Below are 17,500 nucleotides of genomic sequence, written 5' to 3'. Positions count from 1 at the left end.
TCTGTGGGTGTGTCTGTGGGCGTGTGTCTGTCGGCGTGTGTCGGTGTCTGTCTGTCGGTCTGTGTCTGTGTGTGTGTGTGTCTCTCTCTCTACTTTATCTGTTCACCAATCTGTCACCCTGTCCATCAGTATGTTTACAGTGTTTGCTCTGTGTGTGTGTTTGTAAGGAGTTCTTGCTGTGTTTGTGATGTGTGTGAGTTTCCTGCTGTGCTCTCTGTTTACATGACTGTGTTCTCGAACAGAGAACGGTTTGTCACGTAACACACACACACACGTTTCCTTCTCCTTTGTGGTTGTGTATAGGACTGCTTTGTTTAAATGTGTGTGTCTGTGTGCTCACCTGTAACAAGAAACTTTAGGGACTCTTGATTCAGCTATTCATTTACTTGTTGCTATGGTTACGGCCTGTTTCGTGTGTGTCTCTCTTTGTCCTCAGACTTGCAGTAGTTTAGTGTGTGAAGATGTTGTGCAGGTGTTGTGTGTATGTGTTTAGTGTGTTGGTTTTTAACCAACACCCTGATAACACCACCCCTGTATATACACGTCCATACACACACACTCACTCACTCACTCATGTACAATTTGTAAATTTTTTACATTTATGAATGAATGAATCACAGTTCTCATATTTTACAGTGATGTATTCATTCATTAGTTAACTATAAAAATGAATAATTGTGTGTGTGTGTGTGTGTGTGTGTGAGAGAGAGAGAGAGCGTCTCATTGTTCTGTGGATGAAGGTTCTTTAAACCAAGCATGTACAATAAGATCTTTTCTATAGTTTATATGTGGTTTTATTTTTTAAAAACTAAACTTTTGATCTTCTTATTCTGGTGTTCTTATCTAGCTATTATTTATTTCTATGCTCCCCACACCCCCCTCTATAAATTGTCTGTCATCTGTGACAATTCAGTAAATACAGTCAGTCTATCTGTACATACTGCTTGGACACTTTGTATATTTAACACACTCAGTGTTAATGGTGTGTTTGTGTGTGTGTGTAGGTGGCTTTGCATTTGTGTATGAAGCTCAGGACCTGGGTAATGGCAGAGACTATGCTCTTAAGGTACTGGAATTGACTATGCTCTTAAGATACACAGGAATCGCTTTTATAAACACAATAGCTACACTAATTATTATTTTCTCTTTCTTACTCTCTCACCCCCCCCCCCCCCCCCACACACACACACAGGCATTCAATTCCCCTTCCTTACAATTCATCAAGTGTATAGAGATCTCAATCTTTCAGCGCTGTGTGTGCATGTGTGTGTGATCGTGGTACACACACACACACACACACACACATACACACACACACTGTTTATCTCTCTCCTTTTCACTCGTACACAAACAGTCTGATCATACAACCCCTGGCAAAAAGTATGGAATCGCCCCTCTCAGAAGATGTTCATTCAAATGTTTAATTGTGTAGAAAAAAAAACAAGCATATATATGCCACAAAACAAATTTCACTCAATAATCCTGTATAAAACACTTAAAAAAAAACAAGAACAACAATGAAAGATAACTATAGTCGGTTATAAATCTGAGGAAAATTATAGGGACTCAGCATGCACTTTGCATTTCTAAAACAAACACCTGTATCTGATTACAACTGCTAATTAGTCTGCAGTTAAAAAAGAGTGCTTGCACACATTAGTGATGTGTTGAACCAAGATGGTTGACATAACTCATGGCTCCAACACGAAAGGAGCAGATTACCAAACGTCTCGAAGAAGGTAAATCTTCACGGAATGTTGCAAAAGATGTTGGTTGTTCCCAGTCAGCTGTGTCTAAAATCTGGACCAAGTACAAATCAATTGGAAAGGTTGTAAAAGGGAAGCGTACCGGTAGACCAAGAAAAACATCAAAGCGCCAAGACAGAAAACTTAAAGCAATATGCCTTGAAAACAGAAAATGCACAACAAAACAAATGAGGAACAAATGGGCAGAAAGTGGGGTCAATGTCTGTGACCGGACTGTAAGAAATCACCTAAAAGAAATGGGATTTACATACAGAAAAGCCAAACGAGAACATCATTAACATCTAAACAGAAAAAAAACAAGGTTTCAGTGGGCTAAAGAAAGACAATTTTGTACTGTGGACGACTGGATGAGAGTTGTATTCAGTGAGGAATCACAAATCTGCATTGGGCAGGGTGATGATGCTGGAACATTTGTTTGCCTGAAGAAAACATGCAAATTTCCACAATCATTAATGATATGGGGTTGTATGTCAGGTAAAGGTATGGGAGAGATGACAGTCACATCTTCTATAAATGCACAAGTTTATGTTGAGGTTTTGGACACTTTTCTTATTCCATCAATTGAAAGGATGTTTGATGATGGTAGCATAATTTTTCAGGATGATAATGCATCGTGCCATAGGGCAAAATCTGTGAAAACATTCCTACAGGAAAGACATATAATGTCAATGGCATGGCCTGCAAATAGTCCGGACCTCAATCCAATTGAAAATCTGTGGTGGAAATGAAAGAAAATGGTCCACGACAAGGCTCTAACCTGCAAAGCTGATCTGGCAACAAACATACTGTTTGTCATTATTTAAATCCATGCCTCAGAGAATTCAAGCTGTCAGACAGAAGTGCCAGAGGTGGTGCAACAAAGTACTAGTAGTGTTTTTATTTGGTGATTCCCTATAATTTTCCTCCGATTTGTGTGATTACATATTTTTTTCCTCTGTTTGATCTGTAAAACAGTTGTAATTGACTATAGTTATCTTTGTTTTTTTTTTTTAAGTGTTTTATACAGCCAAAAGTTTGGATTGTTGAGTGAAATTTGTTTTGTGGCATATATGTGCTTGTTTTTTTTTCTACACAATTAAACATTTGAATGAACATCATCTGAGAGGGGGGGGATTCCATACTTTTTGCCAGGGGTTGTATAATACATACCAAATAATCACAGAGGTTTAGAGATTCACTGGATGTAACTGTGTGTGTGTGTCCATGTGCTTGCACATACAGAGACTTTTGTCCAATGAGGAGGAGAAGAACAAGGCCATCATCCAGGAAGTGTGCTTTATGGTAAACTATCATCCACATGCTGAATAATTTAACGCTACTTTTTATAGGGTTATGTAAATTATGAAGGCCTCTGCATCTGTGTGTGTGTCTGTCTGTGTGTGTCTGTGTGTATGCAGAAAAAGCTGTCTGGTCATCCCAATGTGGTTCAGTTCTGCTCTGCAGCGTCCATCAGTAAAGAGGAGTCTGACACTGGCCAGGCTGAATTTCTCATCCTCACTGAGCTTTGTAAAGGTACACTCCTCTCTCTCTCTCACACACACACACACACACACACACACAGAACACAGCCTGTTGAGCCTGTAGCACCCACTTCCTGTTTCCTGTTTCCATTTCCTGTAGGTCAGCTGGTGGACTTTGTGAAGAAGGTGGAGCTGAAGGGAGCTATGTCATGTGACACTGTGCTGAAGATCTTCTACCAATCATGTCGTGCTGTTCAGCACATGCACAAACAGAAACCACCAATCATACACCGGGACCTGAAGGTGAGGCTCCCCCTCCTTTAGCTCCTCAACATTTTGTTTTGATTTTTATAAATCACACAAAAGGCCATTCCAACCTGTTTCAGAAAAGTGACTGTATATTCACTATACACCACGCACTGATTAGCCATAACATTACCTCCTGACAGGTGACATGAGTAACACTGATCGTTACGGTGTCACCTGTCAGAGGTGTGGTGTATTAGGCAGCAAGTGAACAGTCAGTTCTTAAAGTTCCAAAGTTCTGTGTTGGCAACAGGAAAAATGTACGAGTAAGAATCTGACGGATTCAACGAGGGCCACATTGTAAGGTCAAGACGAGTGTCTCAGAGCTGCTTTTAAACAGCAGATCTTATGGAGTGTTCCCATTATGCAGGGTTAGAAACTACCAAAAGAGCTCCAAGGCAGGTCAAGAATATGACCAAGTGTGTCTGTGTGCGTGTGTGTGTCTGTGTGCGTGTGTGTGTCTGTGTGCGTGTGTGTGTCTGTGTGCGTGTGTGTGTCTGTGTGCGTGTGTGTGTCTGTGTGCGTGTGTGTGTCTGTGTGCGTGTGTGTGTCTGTGTGCGTGTGTGTGTCTGTGTGCGTGTGTGTGTCTGTGTGCGTGTGTCTGTGTGTGTGCGTGTGTCTGTGTGTGTGTGCGTGTGTGTGTGCGTGTGTGCGTGTGTGCGTGTGTGTGTGCGTGTGTGTGCGTGTGTGCGTGTGTGTGCGTGTGTGTGTCTGTGTGTGTGTCTGTGTGTGTGCGTGCGTGCGTGTGTCTGTGCGTGCGTGTGTCTGTGTGTGTGCGTGCGTGCGTGCGTGCGTGTGTCTGTTCGCGTGTGTGTCTGTGTCTGTGCGCGTGTCTGCGTGCGCATGTGTGTGTGTCTGCGTATCTGTGTGTGTGTGTGTAAGATTGAGAATCTGTTGATTAGCCAGCAGGGGACGATAAAGCTGTGTGACTTTGGCAGCGCCACCACCGTCACCCACTACCCAGACTACAGCTGGAGCGCACACAAAAGGTCCATGGTGGAGGATGAGGTAACACACTCACACTTACACAGTGTGTATTATTACTGCTGCTACAAAAAGATTATTATTCAGCTCTTGGTTTTATCGGGGAAAAAAGTTCCAAAAGCTTAATATAAACTCTTAAAGATGGTCACCTTTACTGTTATTACCTTATTCCTGTTCCCCAACACACACTGCATTCTGGGTACATTAGTTGACCTCTGATCTTTTGCAGTGCATTATGTGTTAGCTACTATTTGTGTGTAAAAGTCTGTTCACTGTAGAGTTGTGTTTGAGTCATCATAAGAAGACAATATAACAGTAATGAAACACAGGACATTTAGGTCACCTGTGTTCTGTATCATGAGAGAGAGAAGAGTTTGCCTTTGTCGTCTTATTAAATTATACAGTTGTGTGTTTAGTTCTGAGTGATTGTCTCTCTGTTACATTTCCTGACCAGAGTCCAGCGTAATTACATTAGTCCAGTCCATTACTCTAATCACTGTCGTTAGTAAACAGTAACTATGTCATCAGACCAGACGTGTCCGTGTGTGTGTGTCCAGATCACCAGAAACACCACTCCAGCCTACAGGACCCCGGAGATGATTGACCTCTATTCCAACTTCCCCATCAATGACAAACAGGACATATGGGTGAGTTTTTGTGTGTTTGGTAGCTGTCTTCTGTAGACCAGTTTCCCTTCACAGTCCCACTGTAACCAGTAAGACCAGTCTGCTCTCCTCTGTAAAAGTGCCCTTGTAAACAGTTGGACTGCAATGGCGATGTAATCTATCAGATTGCAGTATCTTTAATGTGTTAACCAATCAGACTGCAGTATCTCTGATGTGTTAACCAATCAGACTGCAGTATCTCTAATTTGTTAACCAATCGGACTGCAGCATCTCTCTAATGTGTTAACCAACAGACTTTCCCATAGCTATGAAAAGTTTGAAAAATTAAAAAGCTAAACTTAAAAATCTTTGTGTGTGTGTGTGAACATGTCCTCTTTGTGTCCCTCCCCAGGCTCTGGGCTGTATCTTGTACCTGCTGTGTTTTAAGCAGCACCCGTTTGAGGATGGAGCAAAACTCAGCATTGTTAATGGCAAATACAGCATTCCAGAGAACGAGAACTGCTACACTGTCTTCCACCAGCTCATCCGTCAGTACTTGTCTGTCTGTCTGTCTGTCTGTCTGACTGACAGTGTGTTGATTGTAGTCTGTGTGTGTGTGTAGGCTCCATGTTGAAGGTGAACCCTGAGGAACGCCTATCCATTAGTGAGCTGGTCAATCAGCTGCAGGAAATTGCAGCCGCCCGTAACGTCAACCCCAAATCTCCTATCACTGAGGTAACCAGCTAGAAAGAGAGAATTAAATACAGAAATTAAAAAAAGAATATTTCATCAAACTTTCTCTAAAATACACTTTGCTCCATAACTGACCAATCAGCAGAACGTTTTAAAGTTCTCACACACACACACACACAGCAGGTATAAACTGCTTTGTTCCTCCTTCGCACACCTCTCCTCTCTTTATATTTACTTTATTATCTCTGTCCATCTACATATTTCAAATTACTCCGCATTTTGTTTCTCTCTCTTCCTGATGAAGGTGTAGATTGAGAGAGTGATGGATTCTGGGAGACATGGATGAGTAAGATGGAGCTGGTGTGTGCTAAATGAGGCTTTATTAGGGAAACAAACTCCCCATTTAGATAGACACACAAACACACGTCAGAGGAGCTTTTCAGTCTCTCTCTCTCTCTCTCTCTCTCTCAATCTGCCCCCCCCCCCCCAAACTCCCTATGTTACTCAGTGTATCAGCTGTGTCTCCGTGTGAATGTGCTTCTCACACTGCATACGAGTGTGTGTGTGAGCTTTAGGTTGATGTGATTAAGAGTGATTATGTGATGTAGGTGAAGTCCGGGTGTTAGCTCCGGATTAAAGACAAAGCTAGAGACAGATGGAGAGACAGAATCAAATAAAGTGTACTGTTCTTATCACTGATGTTTTCTTCCTCATCTCTCTCTACATACTGTTTATGATAAACATGTTGCTTTTGGTGTACGTCAGTGTGAACATCAGACATGTGTACAGTGGACAAATGTGTGTGATGGAGAGAGAGAGCACATGTGAGCGTGGGGGATGTGTGTGTGTGTGTGTGTGTGTGTGTTTGAGTCCAAGTCGTGTAGTTCTAGTGAGCACTTGATCTCGCGAGCATCTGCCTCCTCTCCTCTCTAGCACACACTGTTTAGTCTCGATGAATGTGTTGAGTGTGTACGAGTGTTTGAGGCGCTTCTCTAACGGTTATGTCCCTCTGCAGCTGCTGGAACAGAACGGAGGATTCGGCAGCAACACTGCACCACCACAAACACACACCAACAACACACACCCTGCAGGTAAGGAGCCCATCTATCTCTGTGTGTGTTTTTTCAGAATAGCAGCATATTTGTGCTTGTCTGTGTATCTTTTTCTCTTTGTCCATATGTTTGTGGTTCATTGTCTGTGTCCATGTATCTACACATGTATGTGTGTATCTATTTGTGTAATGTGTATTTTTTTTTATTCTGTGTATTTTCTTTTTGTCCACTGTTGGTTTACTCTCTGTGTGTGTGTGTGTGTGAGATAAGTATTATCATGTAGTCTAACAGTAAGGCTGAGGATTTATTTTGCGATATACTTAAAAGGATTAACTGTCTGCACACACACACATTGTCACCCCACAAGAAGAAGTATGATGGTCCTGAAACAGAGCTCTGTTGTAAAAATTTCAGTTCCTCTCTCTCTCTGTGTGTGTAGGTGTGTATGGCACTGATCCTGACCAGGGGATGGGAGGCTTTTTGGACATCCTAAAAGGAGGAACAGAGCGATTCCTCACCAACATCAAAGACACGTCCTCTAAAGTCATTCAGTCTGTGGCCAGGTGAGGGAGGCACACACACACACACACACACGCACACACACAGAACCCAGACAGACATTAGATCACTTGGAGAAAAGGCTGATGATGAAGGTTTAATTTTAAACAACAGACTTTCCTGTGCCTGCATGTGCTTACATCTGCATTCTCTCTCTCTCTTTCTCACACACACGCACTTAAATTAAGGAAGTGAGAGTTTCAACATTGATGACACTGAGACTTAAACTCTCCCTTTTCCAAGACAACGTTGTTTCAAATTTTTAATCCATTTAATTTACTTCTCTCACACACACATGTGCACACACACATGCACACACAATGTGCCATGCAGTGACACACAATTAAATGTTGCGGTAGAACACTAGAGCACGTAACATTCTAGAACACCCGAGCACTAGAATACACATTCCGGCCTGAAAGTGTTGGAGTTCTGAGGATCTAGAATGCTGCACGGTTGCAGGATTCTTGTCTTATTGTATGGTCATCCTCTGAGACCGAGAAGGTTCTCAAACCTACTCTGGAGTGCATTAAGCCATAGTAAGGTCCAAACTGTGTGATTTCTGATTGATGGTTTTGTTTGAGTTTATATTTTTTGTTCATTATTTCTGTTGATTCTGTTTTCTAAATGTTATGTTGTGGTTGTGTAACTCCGCCCACCGCATGCAGCTCCAGGTAACTATTGGTTTTCTCTGTGGTCTGTCTGTGTGTGTGTGTGTGTGTGTGTGAGAGAGCGAGAGAAATCTGTTTGTGCTCTCCTTCCCTCACGATTTTATACTTTTCCTGGCTTGCTTATAGAACATTGTGTATGTTTGTAGTAGATTTGCTGCTGTTCTTTTAGCTATTAATGTGATGTGTGTTTATCCCGTTATGTAATAATCTAACCCCCTGCTGATGTTTTCCCCAGAGTGACCGTTTCTCATCCTGTATGTTGTGTTCATGCTGTAACGTAGCTATGACACACAGGAGGCCATAGTTCACGAGTGTATAATGTTTACTTTCTCAGTGAACCATGCAGTTAGACTTGGAGATTTAAAGTAGTGTGTGATGATTTATCTGCTATAATTTTGTTGATGCTGCATGATATGATGCTGAGCTCGAGGTTCTGAATAGGATTTCCGTGCTAAGGGGATGCTTCCTTTGGGCTTTTATTATTTTTTTTCTATTTCCAGCAATGTTCCTTATTCATTATTAGTTATTACATGGTGAGGTATTGCTATTCTTAGCTGCTTATTACAGATCACCACACATCAGTTGGCAGAACCTGCTACAGGTTAAAAAGGTGATTTTATAACCAGAAGATAAAGCAGGACTTTTTCAGGATGTTGACCTTCTAACAAGGCTTTTGAATAAGAGGGCGATATTGTAAGTTTGAGTATGTGATCCAAGTGTGTGTGTGTGTTCTAGTTATGCTAAAGGAGACCTGGATGTGTCCTACATCACCTCCAGAATAGCAGGTGAGAGGTCACCATAACACATGCTGTAACACAAGCAGTAATGTGTTCTTTATCAGCACTAATAAACTCCACTGAATAACACAGTCATTTATACTGTCATCATGTTGGTTAACATTATCGTGTGTGTGTGTACACAGTCATGTCATTTCCAGCTGAAGGGGTGGAGTCAGCCATTAAGAACAACATCGAGGATGTGCGTCTGTATCTGGACTCTCGGCACGCCGGGCACTACGCTGTGTATAACCTGTCCAGACGCTCCTACAGACCGACCCGCTTCCATAACCGGGTCAGTCATACATATACACACACACACCCCTACATGAGATGTACCTGTGTGGCTACTTAAGTGTACTCATGTACATATATGATTGTGTGTAGGTGTGGGAGTGTGGCTGGCAGGTACGGCGTGCTCCCACTCTGACGAGTCTGTACAGTGTGTGTAAGAACATGCACCAGTGGCTCAAACAGGACCAAAGGAACGTCTGCATCGTACACTGCTTAGTATGTACACACAGACACACACATTATTTGACACTGCTATACCACTGTCAGAATCTTCACAATGAAGTTTAGGGAGAGAAGAAGAGGGTAACTGTGTGTGTGTGTGTGTGTTCAGGACGGGCGTGCGGTGTCAGCTGTAGCAGTGTGTTCGTTCCTGTGTTTCTGTCGTCTCTTCTCCACAGCCGAGGCTGCAGTCTACATGTTCAGCATGAAGCGCTGTCCACCGGGTATCACACCCTCACACAAGAGGTAACACACACACACACACACACACATACACACACCAGCTACACCCTCTGAGGTTGGCTGACTGGAAATAAAACAGCAGAAGATGAAAACCACATAAATGATTACTAAGTTATTTATTAGCCGTTTTAAAGATTGAACCTTAACCTGATTGCGCACACAGTTCTTCCCGTGTGTGTGTGTGTGTGTGGTGGTGGTTGGTGTTTCGGTTGGTGTTTCCTGCTGCAGTGTGTAGCTCCGTGTTCTCTGGCCCTCAGGCTGACTTCTGTGTAAGTGTGTGGTTTTTCTCTGGCACTGAGGGAGAGCGAGAGAGACTAAAATAAGTGTAGTTTGCAAATTATTTACAAGTATAAATGTTGAGTGTGTCGGTTTTGACCCCATTAATGTGAGAACTCTACATTAGCTCTGGTGTAATCTGTTACCATCAGAAACCTGTGTGCAGATGAAGGGTCACATGACCTCATTATAATACTCCTGTTCCTAGAAGAACATGCCTAAACACACAGTATCCTGAAGAACAAGGAGCACTCAAGACGAGATCTTTAGAACAAAACCGAGAGTGAAACTTTAGAACTTTAGAACTTTTTTCACAAAATTTGAACCTCCTGCAGAGTGAGGACTCGTCACTCTGACGCAAAAAAACGAGAAAAAAACAAACCCCCAAAAAATTGCACTGAAAAATGTTTTTTTTTGGAAAATGTGATTTTAGGACGCTTGTTCTTATAATCAAGAAATTATTAATTTTTTATTGTGGGAATCAGAAAATGTCTTGCGTGACCCTGTGGTTTATCGGCGTATGGCGCCCCCTGCTGGTTCACTCACTCTATTGCACTATTGTGTTTATTTTTTATGCTTTTATGAGTTGTGTGTTTTTGGTTTCTTCATCTTACGTGTGGTGTGCAGGATTACTGTGTGTACAGTGTGGTGGTGATTGTTTATTACAGGAGAATAATATTCCTGGGCATATATAGAAAAGTTTATTATAGTAGCCGTGTGTGGGAACATATATTAAATGTTGACTGGTTACAGCAGGTTTCTAACAGGTTTATGATGTGTGAGTGAGTGCTGCAGGTGGTGCAAGATTCTTACTGGATGTCTCTCGAAGCTAAAATCATTAATAGATAATTACTGTTAGATCTTTTTATAAAAGAAGTAAACAGGCTTGAGCAGTGTTGTTTTTTCCACCCAGGGTCCACTGTGTAAATACCTCATGGAGTACTGACTCCATGTACATGTGTGTGTGACTGATTATTGCTTGATTTCAGGTACATTGAGTACATGTGTGACATGATGGCAGAGGAGCCCATAATCCCCCACAGCAAGCCCATAATGCTCCACTCTATCGTCATGACGCCCGTGCCTCTTTTCAACAAGCAGAGAAACGGCTGCCGGCCCTTCTGTGAGGTCTACGTGGGAGACGAGAGAGTCGCCACCACCTCACAAGAATATGACCGGATGAGGTGGGTCACATGATCGACAACTTGCTTTTTCTTGTCATGTTTTTCCCCCTTTAGCTTTGTTCGAACTTTAGCTGAGAGATTACAGTATTTTCCGCATTATTAGGCGCACCTAAAAGCCTTAAATGTTCTCAAAAATCGGCCATGTGCCTTATAATCCGGTGCGCCTTGTGTGCACCGAGTTCCAAAAATCTGTAAAAATGTTGTGACTTTAGTAAGCGCTCCGCTTGATTGACTGTCGGACCATTTCCCGCTGGCACAGGGACGTAATACATACACTACGTATGCTGGCAGCGATAAACCAATCAGAGAACATTACGTAATACCTACAGTATGTACTCTTACCTCCGCCACGCCTCCGGTAGGTATGCAACCGGTATGTTGCAAAACAACATTTCTTCCTAACCATTTTGCGCTCCACACTCCAGTCCAGTAGGTGGAGGTAAATGCACCTTAAGTTGGTTTGCCATCTGCCAATAAAAATCATATGCTTATGAGGCACAATTCAAGATACAGGCTATCAGTTACACGGTTGTAAATGGGAATAGAGCAGCTGCGAAAGAATTCAACATCAATGAATCTATGGTTCGGAAGTGGAGGAAGCAAGAAAATGTACTGCGCCAAGTTAAGAAAACACAGTAGATGAGGACTTTGATGGATTTGTGGGAGAAGATTGATTAAAAAATAATGTGTGTATTGTTAAATTGTAGAATAAAGTTAAACTAAACTCACTGTTTTGCTACTGTTACCTTTTTTGTAGACCGTATGTTTTAGCATGCGCCTTATAATACGGTGCGCCTTATAATACGGTGCGCCTTATGTATGGGTTATGTACAGAAATAGACCCGTAATTGAGGCTGCGCCTTATAATCCGGTGCGCCTTATAGTGCGGAAAATACTGTAATTATCAGTGATTATTAACGGTGATGAAATTGTGTGTGTACACAGGGACTTCAAGATGGAAGATGGCCGAGCTGAAATTCCCCTCAATGTTTTGGTGCAAGGAGACGTGCTGATTGTCATCTACCATGCACGTGCCACACTTGGAGGACGCCTTCAGGCCAAGGTGCACATGCACAGACACGCACACACCGTCTCCTTTTGAGTGAATTTATTCTCTGTGTTTTGTGTATGTGGGATGTTGATACATTTTGGGGTGTGTTCTGTGTAGATGGCCTCCATGAAGATGTTCCAGATTCAGTTCCACACCGGTTTTGTGCCTCGGAATGCCACAACCGTCAAATTCGCCAAGTGAGTGAGGGACTCATTTATTGTTGTGTGTGTTTGTGTGTGTGTGCCAACCAGAATCAGCTGTAGAGATAGAATGAATTAAGTATTATAATAGTACATAAATGAAGTATAATAACAGGTGTTTCATCTGTCTTTTTACAGGTATGATCTAGATGCATGTGACATCCAGGAGAAATACCCTGACCTCTTCCAAGTCAACCTGGACGTGGAGGTGGAGCCTCGTGATCGCCCTGCCCACAAGAATCCACCCTGGGAGAACTTCTCCACTAAAGGCCTCAATCCCAAGATCCTGTTCTCCAGCCGAGACGAGCAGCAAGAGATCCTGACCAAATTCGGTGAGAAAGTCAGCCTCCAGTGTGTGTTTTTCAGAGGATTGTTGGTGTTAGTTAAGGTTCATGAGTTCCTCAGATCTAACAAAATTCTAAGCTCAGGAAGTCGGGTGTGCTGTCATTAAGTCTACAGTCTCTGATTTGTCTGAAACGTATCTGTATGTTCTCTTTCTGTAGGGAAGCCAGAGCTTCCTCGACAGCCTGGTTCTACAGCGTTCTATGACTCTGGCTGTACGGAGCCAGATCACTCTCCTGAGGAACAGAACGCAGACTCTCCCTCACCTCCCAGCACCAGCACAGACTCCAACGCTAACAACTTCTTCCAGACACTGGATTGGGAGGGTACGCTCTGCTCTCACCTTCATCTCTTCATATTAATAAAACTTCACATCCCAGTGATCGCCAAACACCACTGGAATAATGCACAGTAGATCAGTAAAGAGAATGCAGCGTTATGCTTTTATTTGTTTCTGAATCAAGTATTTTACCAAAAATGATCATTTGACCTTCCAGAAAGCATTCAGCGTCAGTGTCCTTGGAATAGCATGGGCGGAGTTTAAAGTGAAATTCAACCAGACAATCACAGACTTTATCACCATTAGCTTTTCTTCTCCGAGCTCTTGGGCCTCCATACAGTACCCAGCATACAGTGCTGCTTTGGTTAAGTTAATGAACATAGTAATTTAGTTAATTAGTAAACCGATGTACAAGATTGTGATTGGCTGCTAAAATGTAACCTAAACCCTGCCCTCACTGACACATTCACTTCTTTAAACCAGGATTTGGGATTTCCATTTCCTAGGAGAATAGATATGGCACTTAACTCTTCTTGGTTGTGTTTTCCAGACATAGGCAGGCTGCACCATCACTCTGACGGTGTGTCTGGACCACTGGATGAGCAGGACGATCTGAGTGGTGTTGAATCAGGCGAGGAATCTGTCTCTTACTCCGCCCCTGCAGAGGGAACCATGTCACGTGATGCGAGTGAACCTCTGTTTGAGGCGGAGTTCATGACTTCTGACCCCCAGCTTGACACTGAGGACCTGCTAGGCCTGAACTCTGACCCCTGCCCTCCTGCCGTCACCCCAGAAACAGGAATGAAGACCTGCTCAAGTAACAGTGATTTGCTGAATGACCTCTTTGGCTCCGCCCCTGGCCCCTCCCATACAGGGGACACAGAGGACCTGTTTTTCAGCAACACATCCAGCCAGCCTTCAGCTGCCCCCAACACAACTGCCACCACTTCTACTGCACCCAAATGTATGACATTGCACCACCTGTCTATCCAGATGGGTTCCACAGTGTTTTAGAACCATAGCACTCAGGCTGTGATGTGTTTGGAAACTATACTTGGCATCATCTTGGTAAATTTCTGCAAGTATATAATGCGTATCATTTCTCTGTCCCTCACCAGTGAATGACCTGTTTGACCCCTTTGGTGTGGGATCAGGGGTCACAGGTGGATCAGACCTGTTTGGTGACCTGCTCGGATCAGATGGCAGTGGTTTCAAAGCTCCACCTCCTGCCACCAACTCAAGTCTCTTTAACCTCAGTAAGAGAGAATATTTACTTATCACTCTCTAGCTCTAGTGTCACATGACCTATTCCTGAAGCCTGATTGACTGTTAATTCTACAACGGTGTAAAGTCTGTCTAGAATGATTCTTGCTGATTTGGTGTTGGGTGTGTGTGTAAAATGGGTCAGTGTGTTAATCAGACTTGATCTAAATGCTAATTGGTGTAATTAAATAGATAAACTCACGGGGGATGTGCCTAAGATGACATCATCAGCAAGTCAGCCTGATTTATTGGGTGGCTGGGAAAGCTGGACCACTGGAACCTCCAGCACGGCAGCTAGCATGTCTGCTAATGCTAAAAAAACCACCTTCACTGGTAACCAATCAACTGATCAGTTAAATAATCACACCATCAGCGCTGCTGTAGTTATAGTAGTGTGTGTATGTGTGATTATTTATATATATATATGTATATATATGAAATGTGTGTGCGTGTGTCTTAGCTCCAGGTGTGTCCTCATCCTTCTCAAAGACCAAGTCTCAGAGCTTTGACCCCTTCGCTGACCTTGGGAACCTGGGTACCACTCTGCCAGGTCAGAATCTCTCTCTCTCTCTCTCTCTCTCTCTCTCTCTCTCTCTACCTCACACACACACAGAGTTAAACTTACTGTAAATTTCATGATTGTGTGTTTCAGGTTCCGGATTTAAAGCAGCGCCCCCTGCTGGAACATCAAAGAGCTCGAGTCAGTCACGGAGGCAGCAGCAGCAGCAGCAGCCGCCTTCATCTCGACCTGCTAATAAACCCTGGGCACCTCCAAACTCTGTCCCTAAAACCAGCACCACCCAATCAGGAAAACCCAACTACAACCTCAACTTTAGTGTGATCGGAGGACGAGGGGAGCGAGGACTCAGGGGGCCAGGATTTGGTAAACACATACACACAATCTCTCACACGTAAATACTGTACATGTCCTCAATCCAAACACCCCCAGGTGCTGCTACACAGGGATGCTGTGATATAGTGTGTATGTGTGTGTGTGCGTGCAGGTCCAAAGCCCAAAGTGAAGGAGGAGGATTTTGAAGATTTGCTATCCAATCAGGGATTTGGTTACAAACCTGATAAAAAGGGAGGGGCTCGCACCATCGCTGAGATGAGGAAGCAGGAAATGAGTAGAGATATGGATCCACTCAAACTACAGGTACACACACGCACAGAGAGGGAGGGAGTGTGAGAGCGAGTATGGTCTGTGGTTCTGCCATGTAATGTTTACGGTCAGTCCTGTTGAAGGAGTACTGACCCGTGTGTGTGTTAGATCTTAGACTGGATCGAGGGGAAGGAGAGGAACATCCGCGCTCTGCTCTTCACGCTACACACAGTGCTGTGGGAGGGAGAGACACGCTGGAAACCTGTCAGCATGGCTGATCTGCTCACACCTGACCAGGTGAAGAAGTTCTACAGGAAAGCAGCCCTCATCGTCCATCCTGACAAGGTCAAACACACTCACCCACACACACACGATCATCAGGGTCACATCTAGAAAAATTCACTAAATAAATGGTCAGCTGATCTGTTAATGGTGTGTTCAGGGGGACATGTTGTAATGTGGACTGATTAAAAAAAGTGGTTAAAAAAATGGGACACAGATTGGCTGTCGCATCCTCACGCACCTCTTGTTGTTGTTGTCCAGGCGGCGGGGCAGCCATACGAGCAGTACGCCAAGATGATCTTCATGGAGCTGAATGACGCCTGGTCCGAGTTCGAGAACCAAGGTTCTAAACCGCTGTTCTGAGTGACGGTATCACACACGTCTCTCTCAGGAAACAGTGAGAGAGTGATGGAGAGATAGAGAGGAGTTTCTTCACACAGAAATCTGCTACAGAGAGAAACACACAACATGCCTTTAACAGACAGACAGACAGACGACACCCATGAACGGACCGGTCTGTCTCGGTGAAAGTACAAAGAAATCCTTACCTGCTCTCACACCATGTGTGTGTGTGTGTGTGTGGTTAAGGGAACAGTGAAGGGATCAAGTCATTTAGTTTTGTTTTGTTTTTTAATCTTAGTGTTCTTTCATCTTTTTCCGTTATTTATGTTACTCATTACTTTATCACTAATCAGCATATTGTCTTATCGCTGTGTGTGTGTGTTGGTCAGGTGTGTGTCACTGTGTGTGTCACTGTGTGTGAGCTGAAAGTTTATGAGCAGCTTGGTTAGTCCTATTTATTGTTTGTGAGACTGTACACAGGCTGCTGATATCACAGCTGAAGAAAGAAACATGACGAAGACTGTGTGTGTGTGTGTGTGTGTACAAAATCATTCCAAAGCATCTACAGATGTGAATGTGCTTTATAGAAAATTTCAGCTGGAATGTACCATAACTCTTCCTTAATACTTCAGGGACGCACAGATTCAAGGTCTGAAAAAAGTGGATTAAATTAAAAAAAGAGAGACAACATTCTAATCTGCTCCAACGGTATTTAATCCAGTAATCATTAATGATCATTAATATCAATTACCAGCACCACTATACAGTGAATCCACTTCAGAGCTCTCACCCAGCTGCGTCCCTTCTTTCTCTTATTTTCCTTAAAAAATTGACCAAATGTAAAATATTAACCTGTATATCACATGAGGGTGTGTGTGTGTGTGTGTGAGAGAGAGAGAGAGAGAGAGAGAGAGAGAGAGAGAGAAAATTAAGCTTTTGATTAAGATCATGAAATGATTAGCCGGTATCTGATGACAGATTTTAGCTCACTGGAGACTGAGTGAAAGTATGTTTAGGATAAAAAAAAACAGTGATGCTGCTGATGGACCTGTGCAGTATTTGTGGCATTGTAGAGGCTGAATCGTGCCCCTGCACATGCTGAGGAGGAGACGATGATGAATGGGACGTTAGATCAGTTACAGCTCAGTGTGTCACACACAGACACACTGAAACACGCTGGATTACTGAACATGTATCTGTGTTAGAACACAGTAACTAACCAGCAGGGACACAGAGATAACCTGCCAGTTCATTTACCCTGGTCACTTCCTTATGAATGAGTTACGTTACTGCACTCGTCTATGACTTCAGTTGGGAAAACCTCCGATCTTCATCACACTAGAAACCAGAAATGAAAGCTAAAAGCTTGTTGCGTACCTGCTGGTTAGCGTGAATCTTCAGCATCTTAAGATTTGAAGGAAATGTAGAATTTGATCAAACTGAACGTGATGATTATCTCCGTGCTCATCAGTGTGTTCTTGTTCATTATCCTTCCATCCTTTGGAGGAACAGAACTTTGTAAAATAATGCTCTATTTTGCTAAAGGACATG

General features: G+C 43.2%; 1 protein-coding gene across 3 annotated transcripts in view; it reads left to right on the top strand.

Annotated features, from left to right (window-relative positions):
• The window catches only part of gak (cyclin G associated kinase), a 20,870-nt gene that overhangs the window by 3,206 nt on the left and 164 nt on the right, over window positions 1–17,500 (top strand). The window contains exons 2-29 of one of the 3 annotated variants that reach the window (XM_027168176.2): window positions 1,005–1,066; window positions 2,988–3,047; window positions 3,164–3,278; window positions 3,387–3,529; window positions 4,415–4,540; window positions 5,074–5,163; window positions 5,534–5,669; window positions 5,744–5,856; window positions 6,830–6,905; window positions 7,306–7,429; window positions 8,093–8,098; window positions 8,831–8,880; window positions 9,018–9,166; window positions 9,259–9,381; window positions 9,497–9,630; window positions 10,893–11,087; window positions 12,033–12,150; window positions 12,256–12,335; window positions 12,477–12,670; window positions 12,842–13,006; window positions 13,511–13,924; window positions 14,079–14,216; window positions 14,416–14,556; window positions 14,684–14,773; window positions 14,876–15,106; window positions 15,228–15,379; window positions 15,494–15,670; window positions 15,869–17,500. The exon at window positions 15,869–17,500 is cut by the window's right edge and continues 164 nt beyond it. In XM_027168176.2, the coding sequence (XP_027023977.2) occupies window positions 1,005–1,066; window positions 2,988–3,047; window positions 3,164–3,278; window positions 3,387–3,529; window positions 4,415–4,540; window positions 5,074–5,163; window positions 5,534–5,669; window positions 5,744–5,856; window positions 6,830–6,905; window positions 7,306–7,429; window positions 8,093–8,098; window positions 8,831–8,880; window positions 9,018–9,166; window positions 9,259–9,381; window positions 9,497–9,630; window positions 10,893–11,087; window positions 12,033–12,150; window positions 12,256–12,335; window positions 12,477–12,670; window positions 12,842–13,006; window positions 13,511–13,924; window positions 14,079–14,216; window positions 14,416–14,556; window positions 14,684–14,773; window positions 14,876–15,106; window positions 15,228–15,379; window positions 15,494–15,670; window positions 15,869–15,970 (3,704 nt within the window). In that variant the 3' untranslated portion in view covers window positions 15,971–17,500. The remainder of the gene's footprint in view (window positions 1–1,004; window positions 1,067–2,987; window positions 3,048–3,163; window positions 3,279–3,386; window positions 3,530–4,414; window positions 4,541–5,073; window positions 5,164–5,533; window positions 5,670–5,743; window positions 5,857–6,829; window positions 6,906–7,305; window positions 7,430–8,092; window positions 8,099–8,830; window positions 8,881–9,017; window positions 9,167–9,258; window positions 9,382–9,496; window positions 9,631–10,892; window positions 11,088–12,032; window positions 12,151–12,255; window positions 12,336–12,476; window positions 12,671–12,841; window positions 13,007–13,510; window positions 13,925–14,078; window positions 14,217–14,415; window positions 14,557–14,683; window positions 14,774–14,875; window positions 15,107–15,227; window positions 15,380–15,493; window positions 15,671–15,868) is intronic. The other 2 variants (XM_027168178.2, XM_027168177.2) reach the window with 2 other exon arrangements.

This window comes from Tachysurus fulvidraco, chromosome 9 (assembly GCF_022655615.1).
Source record: "Tachysurus fulvidraco isolate hzauxx_2018 chromosome 9, HZAU_PFXX_2.0, whole genome shotgun sequence".
Classification (NCBI taxonomy): Eukaryota; Metazoa; Chordata; class Actinopteri; order Siluriformes; family Bagridae; genus Tachysurus; species Tachysurus fulvidraco.
The sequence above is the reverse complement of the archived record's forward strand: the minus strand, read 5'-3'. Positions and strand labels throughout refer to the sequence as shown.